The sequence below is a fragment of the Nothobranchius furzeri genome, chromosome 13 (assembly GCF_043380555.1).
Source record: "Nothobranchius furzeri strain GRZ-AD chromosome 13, NfurGRZ-RIMD1, whole genome shotgun sequence".
NCBI classification, from domain to species: Eukaryota; Metazoa; Chordata; class Actinopteri; order Cyprinodontiformes; family Nothobranchiidae; genus Nothobranchius; species Nothobranchius furzeri.
In genome coordinates this window covers 65,821,987-65,835,025 of record NC_091753.1, presented here as the reverse complement: position 1 = coordinate 65,835,025, position 13,039 = coordinate 65,821,987, and the positions used below count along the sequence as shown (strand labels likewise).

At 41.6% G+C, this 13,039-nt stretch overlaps 1 protein-coding gene across 1 annotated transcript in view; it reads left to right on the top strand.

The window, feature by feature from the left end:
• Window positions 1–11,717, top strand: part of cab39 (calcium binding protein 39) — a 59,959-nt gene extending 48,242 nt beyond the window's left edge. The window contains exons 7-9 of the mRNA XM_054743457.2: window positions 3,544–3,609; window positions 6,813–6,956; window positions 9,746–11,717. Of these exons, the coding sequence (XP_054599432.2) occupies window positions 3,544–3,609; window positions 6,813–6,956; window positions 9,746–9,934 (399 nt within the window). The 3' untranslated portion in view covers window positions 9,935–11,717. The remainder of the gene's footprint in view (window positions 1–3,543; window positions 3,610–6,812; window positions 6,957–9,745) is intronic.
• The last annotated feature ends 1,322 nt before the right edge of the window (window positions 11,718–13,039 follow it).

Genomic DNA, 13,039 nt, shown 5'->3' with positions numbered 1-13,039 from the left:
TGAGAAACTATGAGGTGTAAAAAAAACAGCTTTTTAGGAAAATGTCTGTGAGAATGAGGAGAGCAGGAGGTCTGAGTTATATCCTACAACAGAACTGGTTGGATCACCACACCATATCTGTTTTAATGCCACTTTATTGGTAGTTTTGGAATTTATTGTACATATCAAAGCAATTTGGGCCATTTTAATCATACTAATTAATAACTGTAACATATAACATAGTTTTTATTTTCCTCCCTTTTAGTCCTATTATATATATATATATATATATATATATATATATATATATATATATATATATATATATATATACAGTATATATAAGTAAAATAAAAAATAAAAGGAAGGAAGGAAGGAAGGAAGGAAGGAAGGAAGGAAGGAAGGAAGGAAGGAAGGAAGGAAGGAAGGAAGGAAGGAAGGAAGGAAGGAAGGAAGGAAGGAAGGAAGGAAGGAAGGAAGGAAGGAAGGAAGGAAGGAAGGAAGGAAGGAAGGAAGGAAGGAAGGAAGGAAGGAAGGAAGGAAGGAAGGAAGGAAGGAAGGAAGGAAGGAAGGAAGGAAGGAAGGAAGGAAGGAAGGAAGGAAGGAAGGAAGGAAGGAAGGAAGGAAGGAAGGAAGGAAGGAAGGAAGGAAGGAAGGAAGGAAGGAAGGAAGGAAGGAAGGAAGGAAGGAAGGAAGGAAGGAAGGAAGGAAGGAAGGAAGGAAGGAAGGAAGGAAGGAAGGAAGGAAGGAAGGAAGGAAGGAAGGAAGGAAGGAGCCCCAATAGGGAATAAGCCAGTGTCCCATTTGTGCCGGTCCCAAGCCCAGGTAAATGCAGAGGGTAGTGTAAGCACTGGATCAAAGGAAAAGATAGATATATGGATAGAAGAACTGTAATGATGATAGCATAGTTTTCTATGCATTTTAGGGATTTGGAGGTATGTGACACCCGAAAATCTCCCAGACCTGTCCCCCCGATATTCTACCTGAACCCCTTTGTAGGGCTGGCTAAATCCGGCCCTGATTGTATTGCTGCAGTATTGAAGGTTCAGTACACAAAAATGTTCAAAAGTGTTCAATACAAACAGTCTGTGAAAACCTCTGATTGGCAGATGGGCGTGTCTCAGACTGGACGGTTTTGAACGAGCTGCTCGCCTCTTTAAAGAAAACGTCCTCCTCCCCTTTTTTTAATGAAGGAGGTGAACAGGAAATCCTCCTTCCTGCCTTCAGTTTCTGTGTCTGCTCTTCTCCTGAGCGGTGAGTCTGCTGTTTGTATGTGCTCGTGTGCACGCACGAGTGTGCGCACACTTGTTAGCAACTCTTGTTTTCCGACTGAGAAACTCCGAGAGAGCACGTGGGGAGGTTGAGGGGAGTGCTGCCAATCATTGCCTCAATGCCGCTTTCTCAGTCCTCCAGGCAACGCCTTTTCCCAGGTATTTTTCTAACAGGAAGTCTGGTTGAATTGATTCTCCACCCATGCCTTGACTCCCACTTTAATGCTTCAGCAGGCAACCAATCAAAGAAGACTTTTTATGAATCACTGTATCAATGTCTACAAGGATTCAACAGGTTCACAACAGTTTGTGGTTTTCAAAATCATTTTTAATGGCAACATATTTGCATCGTTGCATGAATGTGCACCCCCACCCCCTTCACCCACTCTCATGGATGGCACATGGCAGCAAAACAGTCCCGAGCTCGCACCCCCCCACTCAGACAGATGCAGATGACGGGGTTAGAACATCTTCATGTTTCATTTTTGGTACTTTTTTAAAACACAGGAAAGGATTCTCTTTACCTTGCTTGCTAACAGTTTCGTTTGCGGCTATAAACTTCCTCAGAGCTGACGCTGATGGTGGCGTCACTTCCTACTCCGTTTATTCGCGGGCAGCAGAGGACGTTGTCGCCCTCTGCTGCCCGCTCTCCCCTCTCCGATGATGCAGTCCCGTGCACGATCCAACGTGTAAACCCCATTGTCTCTGTTCATGGTCCCACATCCACGTCTCCTTATCTCTTTAGCTTCCTTTATCCATCTTTTTTTAAAATTAAAATATTGTTTATTGCATGTTTTATCAACTATGATTTATTTTTTATTTGTTTAAACATGTGTTTATTTGGTTTTTTTTCTTCCCCTTTTTTCCCTTACCCCCCCCCCTTCCATCAACAGTATCCAACACAAAAATATAATGTACATATGGCAGGTATTAAAATACTAATAATAATGATAATAATAATAATAAAAATGTTAATTCTAACAGATTCAAGGTAAGTGAATAATAATTTAAGATAACAAACAATGCAAGCAAATAAGAGAAAAAAATAATAAAATAAATAAATAAAAATGAAAATGAAAACTAATAAAATAAAAAATAAAAAATAAAAAATTTTTTTAGGTTACACAGTATATTCCCAACAACACGTCAGATATTATTCATCATTGTCTAGTTATATTATTCACCCCTCACCCCCCTCCAAATCCCCACTCTTCAGTAGATCCAGAAATATCTTCCAAATGTTATAAAATTCAGAGGACTTCTCTTTAACAATATAAGTCAGTTTCTCCAGAGCTAAACTCCATGTTACGTTGTTTAACCAGTGGTTAAAGGAGGGGCAACCAACATTCTTCAAACATAATGCAATACAGCGTTTGGCCTGTAACAAACAAAGATCGATCATTTTTCTTTCCACACGTGACAGAGTACAGTCATCTGGGTTCCTTTATCCATCTTTTGTATTTCTGTTGTTCTGTTTATGATCCTTGTGTTGTCCCGGTCCATTACATGTCCATTGCGGCCGCGAACAAAGTTGTCAGCAAGCAAGGTAAAAAGAAACCTTTTCTGTGTTTTTAAAAAAGAGCCAAAAATGGACTTAGAAATCAAACAGAGCAAGAACGTACCAAAGATCTTCATGTTCAACATTCATATTCAGCTCAGAGTGACCAACAGAGAACATGTATGACACAGAACTTACGACCTAAGTCTACCACAGCATTGTATTTCTATAGCACGTATAAAAACAGCTGGAGAGCTGAACAAAGTGCTGCACATGACATCATCATAAAAACAATAAAAGGACATTACAAAGGGATAAAACCAGTCGATATATACAACCACAAAAACAACATTAACGAGTCACTTGCCAAAAGTCATAAAACTGAGTCTAGATGTGATTTTAAAAAATTGCATTAGAAGATGCCTGTCTAATTGAAAGCTACTGAGATTTTTTTTAATTCAATGATTAAATGTTTAATAAAGTGAATAAAACAATGTAAAAACTATTCAGACTGCTGTGTGTGGAGGGCCTTTTAGGGCTGGAACCATGTGTGTTCACTAAAAACTACAGACAAACGCTCCGATCGGTCCAGCTGCTCAGCCTGTTGGCACGCACTTCCTTCTCACAAAGACAAACTCACCATTTGGGGCTCAAAGGGAGACTGAGAACACCAAGAAACTGTCAGCTTGTGAGTGGGAAAGTCGTTTGATATCAAACAGAGATGCTGTTGTGAAAAACTGCTTCTTGGCTGTAATCATTAATGTTTTATTCCCGATTTTTCTCCTCTTGCTCCAGTTCTTTAGTGAATACGAGAAGTTACTCCACTCTGAAAACTACGTGACTAAACGGCAGTCGCTAAAGGTAAGAAGTTCCTCCCCCAGTGAAAAGATTGTGAGGAAGATGTCATTTCCTGCAGTCTAGTGTATTTCAACAGGTTGTTAAATGATAATGATGTTGTTTTTAAATTAACTAGTGAAATAAGTGATTTTTAAAAACAAACTAAATTATCAATAGGGCTGCAACTAATGACTATTTTAATAGTCGACTAGTCACAGACTATTGAAACGATTAGTCGACTAATCCGATAATTATTAAAATTTTCTTAAATTTAGCATGAGATTGCTTTAATTATGTGAAAAATGATAATAAACACAAGAAAGATGGGTACTTCAATGGAAAATGCATATTTTTATTGAACTCTGATGCTGATAGGCCGATTCACACTAAAGTAAATAAAAATGTCTAACACCAATTAGTCAGTATAGACATAAATGCATATATAAAATTAAAATACTTTATTTCAGGCACAGTCGGGCACAACATTAAATCTCTTTTTTAAAAGCGAAAGTACGTTTACAAAAACGTACGTCCAAAACAAAACGTGTTGGCTTTCGTGTTATTTAAATCTTACCGAGGTGAGTCAGACTCTGTTTCGTTCAACTGTCCGACGTGCTTTCTCTTTAGGTGTTCATGCATCACCGAGGTGCTGCCGTGATACGCGAGGACTGCTTTACAAATAACGCAGGTCATCTTTTTATTGGCCGAATCCCGGCTAGAATGCTCCCAAACTTTAGATGTTTTGGTTCGCGTAGCTGCTGTGTTGGACGCCGCCATTTCTGTTAGTTGGCGCTCAGCAGAGAAGCTATGCGCATGTGCAGAGGGTGGTGATGATCGCACCAAAGCCAGCTTGAACTGGTTAGCTTTCAGCTGTTTTTAAAGGAGACCACTGAGTGCACAGAGCTCAGGTTCAGGGAGGGAGGTCACCTTTGGTCTTCAGCCTTGTGCGCTGCACAACCAGTAGGCTTTTTAACCCAATGATCTCTTATTGAAGAGGAGCCATGTGTTGAAGCAAGAACCAGGCTATGTTTAAAGAAGAGAATACTAAAACATGAAAAAAGTTATAAACTTCCAATAAAAATGTTGAATGTTTATTTTATCGAGATCACAAAATTCCTCGCGAAAGGTCACTGTTTGTTTAGGCCATCCGCCATAAACCAAGAAGAAGAAGGAGATCACGTCTGATATGTTTGATCTCCATTGCCAAGATTAAAGCCATGAAAAACACACAGTTGCACTTTTTAAAGATGCCAGGAGTAAATAAGATGTTAGGTCACATGGATAAGAAATTGCATCTCTGCAACATTCTTTTATTTTGAACATTACCGGAAATTTCACACTGAAACCGTGTGCGATTCCCTGCCTAGCCCAATGTTAACTGCAAATTAACTCGTCTCAGAGAATAAAATAGATCCCCGTCCTGTCTTTAGCAGTGCGACGAGCCATTTCTGGGATGCACCTGTTTGAATCAACCCATAGTCTATGGCGTATTCTATTTGAAGCAGGGATGTTCCGCTGCCGTTCCGTGCTGCTGTGGACTTGGAGTAAACCGGTTCTCCCAACGCGATCGCATGCAGTGGTATGGAAAGTTTTTTCAGACCCTCGTCCATTTTTCACTCTGTTATATTGCAGCCATTTGCTAAAATCCAATTAATTTTTTCCTCATTAATGTGCACACAGCACCCATATTGACAGAAAAACACAAACTTTTAGAAATTTCTGCGGAGTTATTGAATAAAAACTGAAGTATCACATGGTCTTAAGTATTCAGACCCTTTGCTCGGTATTTAGTAGAAGCACCTTTTGAGGTAATGCATCCACGAGTCATCTTGGTAAAGACTTGGGGATCCTCTGCTATTCCTGCTTGCAGATCCTCTCCAGTTCTGTCAGGTTGGATGTGAACTCACCATCTCGGGGTCCTTCAGGTGTCTTTTAGCGAACTCCATGCAGGCTTTCATATGTCTTGCACTGAGGAGAGGCTTCCGACGGGCCACTCTACCATAAAGCCCTGACTGGTGAAGGGCTGCAGTGATGGCTGACTTTCGACAACTTCCTCTCATCTCCTGACCGCATCTCTGGAGCTCATCCACAGTGATCTTTGGGTTCTTCTTTACCTCTCTCTCCAAGGCTCTTCTCCCTCGGTTGCTCAGTTTGGCCAGGCGGCCTGCTCTAGGAAGGGTTCTGGTCGTCCCAAACGTCTTCCATTCAAGGATTATGGAGGCCACTGTGCTCTGAGGAGCCTTCAGTGCAGCAGAGATGTTTTTGTCAGATCTGTGCCCCGCCACAATTCTGTCTCTGAGCTCTTCAGCAGTTCCTTTGACCTCATGATTCTCCTTTGCTCTGACCTGCATTGTGAGCTGTAAGGTGTTATACAGACAGGTGTGCGGCTGTCCTAATCAAGTCCAGTCGGTATCATCAAACACAGCTGGACTCCAGTGAAGGTGTAGGACCATCTCAAGGATGATCAGAAGAAATGGGTTTATGTGATATTTCAGCTTTTCTTTAAAAATAAATCTGCAGAAATTTCTACATTTCTGTGTTTTTCTGTCAACATGGGTGCTGTGTGTACGTTGAGGAAAAATAGAATTTGATTAATTTTAGCACATTGCTGCAATATAACAGAGTGAAAAGTTGACGGGGGTCCGAATGCTTTCCGTACCGCCCGTACAAGTCCAATTGAACGCAAGTTCTTTTCATTGTTTGCTTGTTTACAACACAGAACACACCATGAAGAAATATGAAAGCATCCACGGTTTCAGAGTCAGCCAGCCTCTGTCTCTCTCTCTCTCTGTCTCGCTCGCTCGCTCGCTACAAAGCTGAGGCGGCATCAGGGAGCTTTTGGTCGTTCGTAAGAAGTCAGACCGTGGCAGTAATGCGGTGCAGTTATGTCCATTTTACACAAGATTATGTGATGGCGGTAAAAACGTGATCATAACTTGCTTTTTATTGGAATCAAATCCGTGCTCCTTACGTTTTTTCACAAGCCGCCCCTAAACATGTCTGTCCTCCACGGCCACAATGAGTTCACTAGTAGGCGTGGCAATATTACTATCATTACTGCACCACCATGCTGCCACTGCGCGTTCAGAAGACATATTGTGGCAGCAGTATCATGCTGATTTGCTGGCATGGTGTGTCTTCTAACCCCCCCACTAATTATTTGTGTTTAGAGGAACTGGACTAATACCCGTCTGACACATTTTCCCTATCACTTTGAAATGATTTAGTTACTGGGGGAGCTGCTTCTTGATCGACACAATTTCACCATAATGACGAAATACATCAGCAAGCCAGAGAATCTCAAACTGATGATGAATCTGCTGCGGGACAAAAGCCGCAACATCCAGTTTGAGGCGTTCCATGTTTTCAAGGTAAGACGTGTTCTTTTGTGTTGTTTAGCATGTAAAGAGATGAATCTGGTACTTTAAACCTTAGCTGGTTATTGAGAGGGTGGATTGTGATTCTGTTTCAAACACATTTTTGTTATGCCACCAATGAATCCTTCATGAACCTCCATAAAAACTGGTCCTCTGGGATGAAGATGCTGTCAAGCTTAGAAAGTTCTGAAATGTGTTCCGGTGGTTAATTTTATTTGTTGGTCGCTGTAGGAGGGTGTTCGCAATGAACTTGATAAATTTGCCACCTAGAGTGTTTGTAAAAACTGAGGTTATGATGACTCATGTCCACACAAATGTCCAACTCTCCTCAAGTGGGAACTCTGTTTACAGAAAATAGTTACGATCAATACCGTCCATTACGGACGGGGAAAAGAACAAGTCATTAAATGAAGCAGATCAGAATTTCACTCACATGTAGCTAAAACTGCATTTTCTATTGATCACAAATCATAAATCTTTCTGTGATTCATTACAAGAAGAGGCATAAAGGCCGTCAGTACATACCAAGGGTACATTAAAGCTGATGCAGGACTGTGGGCTTAAAGAGCAAAGTGCAGGTTAATTTTTTTTCGTAATTCACATAAAATGCTGTCCAAAAATAGAAATGCTTATTGTGGATATTTTATTTTAAAATATAATACATACAATAATACATATATAATACCTAACAGCAGAGTTTTTCTAGTAAAATTGGCCCTTGTCAGCAAAGCTTCTAAAAAGGCTCTTGTTTCTAAATCTGAACGTCTGACGTAACCAAAGGGAGTTAGAAGCTAGGCTGCCTCAGCTCAGTGTGGAGAGTGGCTAGTTTTAGGGTAGAGAGGTCATGTGATCCAGTCAGTGTGTGTGTTTACTGTGTTGGATTGTGTTCATGTTGATAAACTAGAGTGTGTGAAGGCTGTACCAACTCCAGCGTGTCCGGACATCGAGTCCACAGGTTTCCAAAGGGGAGTTCTGCGCCTCAGGTAGGTCCACACTGGCCTCCGGAGACCCATGGAGGGTTTTAAAAAAATGAAATGTGAATTTCTGGAGCTCAGATCACCGTCAGAACCGACCACCAGAAGAGACGCGTAACTCAGCAGGCCAGTCAAGCTGGTTTCTGGGTCAGAACCAGATCAGAACTGCCGCCTGGACCTCCAAGAAAAGATCATGCACAGCTTTTAAAAATACCAGCTGGACTGGCTCGCTGGTGTCTGGGTCAGATCCAGCTCACAGAAGCCCGTATGAACTCCAGAACCGGAGTTCTGGCCGGCGTCTCTCTCCCCTCTCTGAGCTAAACTACGTTACGTGAACAGACATTAACGAGTATGAGAATATTATATTAACTGATCGATACTATTTTAATTGTCTACATGATAGTAGTCTGTACAATATTGTGATGTTAGCACACGAGTTTAAGCTAACATCGTTAACTAACCCCCACCCCCTCCACGATCACTGCTTTGGCCGATGGTTCTCCCTCTGATTTGCCTCTGCTCTCTGTGGCGTGCAGCAAACTCATAACTTTATGGTTTTGGTCCATCAGAAGTAGAACTATAAACATTTAAAGGTTCCTCTGTGTCAGAGCCGCATTAGAATCCATATTTTTCTCTGGTTTAAGCTAACAGGACTCCCTCAGCTGATGTCACTTGGCTTGGCAAAACAAATTAAAATAAAAAAAACTTTCTCACAAAAATGACCAAACGCCTCGTCTAAAAGTTTGTGTAAAAAAAATTAGAATGAGTTTCTATTATATTTCTTTAAACATTGGTTCATGGGAGTCTCTAACTGGCAGTTTACTCTTTACGTTGTGGTTTCTGCAGTAAGCCGATGTATTAGAAGATAAATCAGTTGTTAAGGGGCCATGGATGGATTTTATGTTACATGATACCATTGTGAAAGTTACCCTGAGAGTAGAGTGTAGTGGTGAATGAAGGGCTCACATCCTGTCATGAATCTGAATGCTCCATGGTAGAGGTCTAACACAAGTGCAGGGTTTTGATGTAGGGGGGGCTGCCTGAATGTTTTTCCCACTGTCTGAAACTTGTAGTGAAAAAAAGTTATTTTCATTTGGTGAAGCAGGGATGCTCAATGGGTCTGTGGCAGCCAAAACTCATGTTAGACCTGGTTGTGGTACTAACGCCAGGTCAAACATTGGATTTCTGCACTCACAGTCACCCCCCCCCCAAACACACACACACACCGGTGAAATTGCAGGTATATTGCTACCACCTTAAATTTCATGACCGGGGGAAACCCTGGTCTGACGTTATTTATATCTGGAAAAATAACCCAGCTCAGTTGGTCTTTTGATGGCTCTCAGTTTGAGAGTTACTGATTTCAGTACTGAGACATTTCTGAGGAGACCCTAAGCCATTATCAGTGCTTTGTGTGGATTTAACAGCTACCATAACAGCTGGGATTTTGAATATCTTTAGTTTCACTAGTACTTACCACCAGAGTGAGGAAGGCCACATGTGATTGGACGATGCAGACCTCAGTTAATCGAAGATACAACAGTGACAATAAACAAAGTTTTAATCGGCATAAAGTTCTGTTCCACAAATTATCATGAATTGTGACGGGAGTGAGTCCAAATAGGACACGGAGGCACACTGTTGGTGTATTTAGGTAACTGAAAGGCAGATAGATAACTATAGTCAGCCAAACGTTTAGTTTGAAAGGCTTATGTAAAAAAAATAATAATAATAATAACAGTCAGATATGCTTTTGTATTCATCATGAACATTCGATTCAGTGCATATCCCTTTTTTGTCCACTACCAGGTGTTTGTGGCCAACCCCAACAAGACACAACCTATCCTGGACATCCTGTTAAAGAATCAGACCAAACTCATTGAATTTCTCAGCAAGTTCCAGAACGACAGAACAGAAGACGAACAGTTCAACGATGAAAAGACTTACCTAATCAAACAGATCAGGGACCTCAAGAGGCCTGCACCCCAGGACGCCTGAGAGAGAGGGGAGATGTGCAGGGGAGGTGCCACCAGGACCAGGTCTGGAGCTTATCCAGATAATGTCTAACTTAATGGACCCATCAACAGCTGCAGTTCTGGTTTTTGAACAAAAAAATGAGGAACAAATTAAAGCAGGCATAGCCACATCAGCTCACCAGGATGTTGCAAGCTCCTTTGCACCTCAGAACTTTTGTTTCTTTAGTTTTCACTTCAGAATAAATCAGAAAATATTTGTTTCTGCAGCTTTCTTGCACAGTAACAGGTATATTATTTTAAAACACCAACAATTGTGAAATAAAATTCCCATGCATTAAAACTAAACAGTTAATGCTCAAATGCAGCATGCATCAAAGGTGTACAAACACACTAAAGTCACCCAGGACACTGTGATGTAAGTGGTACGATTAGAATGAACACCTGTCTGGTTTACGTGTTGAGATGCGACGGCTCCATTGCTGAAACTTGTGTGGGCACTGTGATGGTGTCTAGCACAAAAGCTCAGAGTCATAGACTCCGAAGTTCATGTGCATCACAACAGCTGCTATAGTCTGTGTTTTGGCCTTCAACTATCAAATCTGCAGCAGTCCGTTTACCAGAGGACCCACTCAGAGAGCCGCTTACCTACGAAAGAGCGACGGGTGGAAGGTGTGAGTCTGTTAAAGCCCAGGTGATGGGGATTCACTTTAGTTTTAACTTTGTGGGACAGGGTGAACATGTACATATGCCTTTTTTTGATTAGTATATTTTTTCTTCAACCTTGACATATGAATATATATTAAATATATGACCTTAAACAACATGTTTTTGGTTAACTGTAATCAGGTTACTTTCTGATCCATGAGTAAAGTGAAACTGTTTTAGCGTTTTTATTTGCTGAAACAATTGCTGGTGGGTTTGTTTGTACATAACTTAAAACGCCGGCTCACCTTAGCTAACCTATAGGATATTAATTTGTACTGCAGAGGAATATCATTGTAAAAACTCCTGATCTGTTCATTTCTTCCTTTTTTAAATGCATCTACATTTTCATATCTGTTGAAAATGTGCAGGTGGTGTCTGAAGAGGATGTGGAAGCATTAACAGAAACATTAATGCCAGTGTGTTTGCACTTTGTGAGGTGTTGGGTGACCCATGTCACCTGATGTTAGTGAGGAGTTTCCCATTCTTTAGTTGTTTTTCACCCTCTCTCATTCTCACCGCCCTGTTTAGTGACTGTAGAGTGCCATGCTGGTCCACAGTTCGTGTGCTTTAAGTGGGACCTGAATATGATGCTGAGAAAATGGGAAGTAATATCACCGCCCACCTTGTAATGCGTGTGAGCCTTCTTCAGAGGGTTTGTGATTCCAGTACAATGGGAAGTGTAATGCATTGTGGGAAACTTTAGGTTTTACATCTCCTTCACGAGGCTAAAATGATCAAACTCCAGATTTAGTTCATTTGCTGTGACTTCTGTTCTCAGTGCAGAGTGACGTGTTTGTTTAATAAAACCTTAAAGCACCTGAGTGCTGATAACACTACAGAGCTCAGCGTCCCTCCACCCACATTAAACAGGCATGTTGCTCTGTTGACTGACTGCATGATGCTATACTAAAATGTTGTACTGGAATTGTTTCTTTCTTACCCTCCAAGCATTAAAAAGCATTGCAATGATGTGTAGAACTCCTGGCTGTGGCTGAATGCTGACTGTAACTCCAGGTTCAGTGTAAAGCGTGTGGGTGCTTTCAGATGTGTCAAAGGCCTGGGCCCAACTAATAAAATCCAACATTTGAGATAAAAGAAAACAGGTGTCATTTATTTTGTCAGTGCATAATTTGACTTTAATAATGTTGATTTCACTGCAATATTTGGTTTATTTATGTGACCAACAGATGAGGCCAAGCTTAATGTCTGAAATGTCCAACAAAGACCTGATGTAGGACCCACATTACTGTGGAACTAGGATTCAATCAATCACTCAAAGCTTTATTTATAAAGCGCATTCCGCAACCCTGTCAGGAAGCCCAAGGCGCTGAACATGGTACAGTAGAAGTACAAATATAGTGAATAAATCAAAAATAAAAGCAATTCAAATTACAAATTACAAAAAAGGATGAAACATTCTAGTACAGGACAGATGGGTAAAACAAGGGATAGAGTGAACCAATCAAAACTGAAAGAAATTCAACGTAAAAGAGGGCCGAATGAAACATGTTCAGGAAATGCCAAGTGGAGGAGGTGTGTTTTTAGGCGACTGTTAAAGGCTGGCAGAGATGGGGACAGCCTAACTGAGGGTGGAAACTGGTTCCAGAGTGACGGTGCTAGGACTGAGAAAGCCCGGTCCCCGTGAGTACGACACCTAGAACGAGGGACAGCGAGCAGGCCTTGGTCAGAGGAGCGCAGAACGCGTGATGGGGAATGTTTGTTCAGGAGAGTGGCCAGATAGGGGGAGCACCACCCTGGAAGAAATTGTAAACAAAGACAAGGATTTTGAATTGTGCACGCTAGCAAACCGGAAGCCAGTCCAGCGAGGCCAGAACCGGACTGATGTGGTCCCGTTTCCTGGTCCCAGTCAGGAACCTGGCAGCGCTGTTCTGCACACGCGACGCAGTGATGACTGATACAACCCTGCATAGAGAGAGTTGCAGTAATCAAGCCTAGAAATAACAAAGGCATGCAGTACCCGCTCTAGGTGGTCTCTCGACAGCATAGGCTTGATATTTGCAAGGCGTCTCAGGTGAAAGAAACTGGACCGGATCACTGAGTTTATGTGAGCCTCAAATTTAAGTCCAGCATCAATTTTCACTCCCAAACTGGTAACAACTGGTTTTGAGTAGGGAGAAAGAGGGCCAAGATCAACATAACGACCCACATTCCTGCTGTTGGGGTGAAAAACAATGAGCTCTGTCTTTCCCTCATTCAGATGCAGAACGTTGGCCATTAGCCAAGACCACCTCGTTAACACAGGACACAAAGGACTGGATAGAGTGACCTTTCTCCTGACACAATGGAGAGTAAATCTGGCAATCGTCAGCATACAGATGGAATGATAGGCCATGTTTACGAAAGATTGACCCCAGAGGTAGCAGACAAATGGCAAACAAAAGAGGACCAAGGATCGATCCCT